Source organism: Limulus polyphemus, unplaced genomic scaffold (assembly GCF_000517525.1).
Source record: "Limulus polyphemus unplaced genomic scaffold, Limulus_polyphemus-2.1.2 Scaffold11317, whole genome shotgun sequence".
NCBI classification, from domain to species: Eukaryota; Metazoa; Arthropoda; class Merostomata; order Xiphosura; family Limulidae; genus Limulus; species Limulus polyphemus.
In genome coordinates, this window is record NW_013676927.1 from 1 (window position 1) to 1,281 (window position 1,281).

The 1,281-nt window shown below is 32.2% G+C and overlaps 1 protein-coding gene across 1 annotated transcript in view; it reads left to right on the forward strand.

The window, feature by feature from the left end:
* Positions 1-517: 517 nt before the first annotated feature.
* LOC111083812 (secretin receptor-like) overlaps positions 518-1,281 on the forward strand; it is a gene marked incomplete at its 5' end in the record, with an annotated part of 4,954 nt that continues 4,190 nt past the window's right edge. The window contains 2 exons of the mRNA XM_022380503.1: positions 518-656; positions 1,138-1,179. Of these exons, the coding sequence (XP_022236211.1) occupies positions 518-656; positions 1,138-1,179 (181 nt within the window). The remainder of the gene's footprint in view (positions 657-1,137; positions 1,180-1,281) is intronic.

The following is a 1,281-nucleotide window of genomic DNA, read 5'->3' on the forward strand; positions in this document are numbered from 1 at the left end:
CATTGTGTAGCTTTGTGCTTAACTACAAACAAACAATAGTCCATTGTGTAGCTTTGTGCTAAACTGTAGACAACAGAAAAATCTGACAGAATTAAAAGCTTTAATAAAACGTGTTGTGTCTATTCCATCAAATGTCAGAAATAAAAGCTTTAATAAAACGTATTGTGTCTAGTCCATCATATTTCAGAATTAAAAGCTTTAATAAAACGTGTTGTGTCCATTCCATCAAATGTCATTCATTGCTTTAAACAACATTCCACAAGCGATGCTGTTATTTTCCGAAATTGTTTTTATTCAATTCCTACTTTAGTTCTATGTTATTATTGTAGCCATAAACCTGTTTACTCTTGATACTTGTTCACAATAAAAAATAACGCTAATTTGTTTCATTACAATGTTTAACTATAATATATCGTTATGCGATTAAACCTTTTCAATTACCTCTAAATGTGGAAAACAATCACTGACAATATATTTGTTACATACGACGTAACACGCGTTGAAATGATTCCCCCAGAAAAGCAGTCCGAGCTACATTGATCCTCGTTCCCTTGTTTGGTGTCCACTTTTTCCTGGACAAGTACAGGCCATCACCTGGAGAATGTGGCTGGATGGACGCCTATATTTATTTCAATTTTGCAATTGACGGTTTACAGGTATGACGACTGGCACGTTATTGAACTTATGTATTATTAAAAGAAGATTTATATTAATTAGCAGCTGAGTATAGAAAATAACTAATACATCTTTTGATTAAAATAACATTTCTATATAGATTTAACTCACTTAAAAATAGCTGTTCAGAGGCAGAAACGAACTGTAAATAATATTGACGAGGTCAGTCACCAGGAGTGAATATCAGAGTTAATATTCAAGTATTATCTCATTGCAATACATGGAGAAAAGCAATTTTTTTTTTACACCAAATTAAAGTCAATGGGGTGAACAGAAACAAAATGGCGGACGTTTAATTTGTGTCCGGGATGTGTGTTGTTTACGAAAAGGTATATTTGTATATGCAAATAAGATTACAAGTCATTGTAGTGCGTTTGATAAATCCAAATTAAAAGAGAATTTTGTGTAGACTATGATTCTAGTTCAATATTTTGAGAACTTTATGTGTTTTTTTTTTTACAGGGCTTCGTTGTCGCTTTACTATTCTGTTATTTAAACGGAGAGGTAAGTTATTCATGCCAGAGTTTCAGTTTTTCATCATTTATAAAGCTTGTGCTTTGGTAGTTTTTTTTAGATTTGCTAATGACTTGGTGTTAGAGTGCTCGG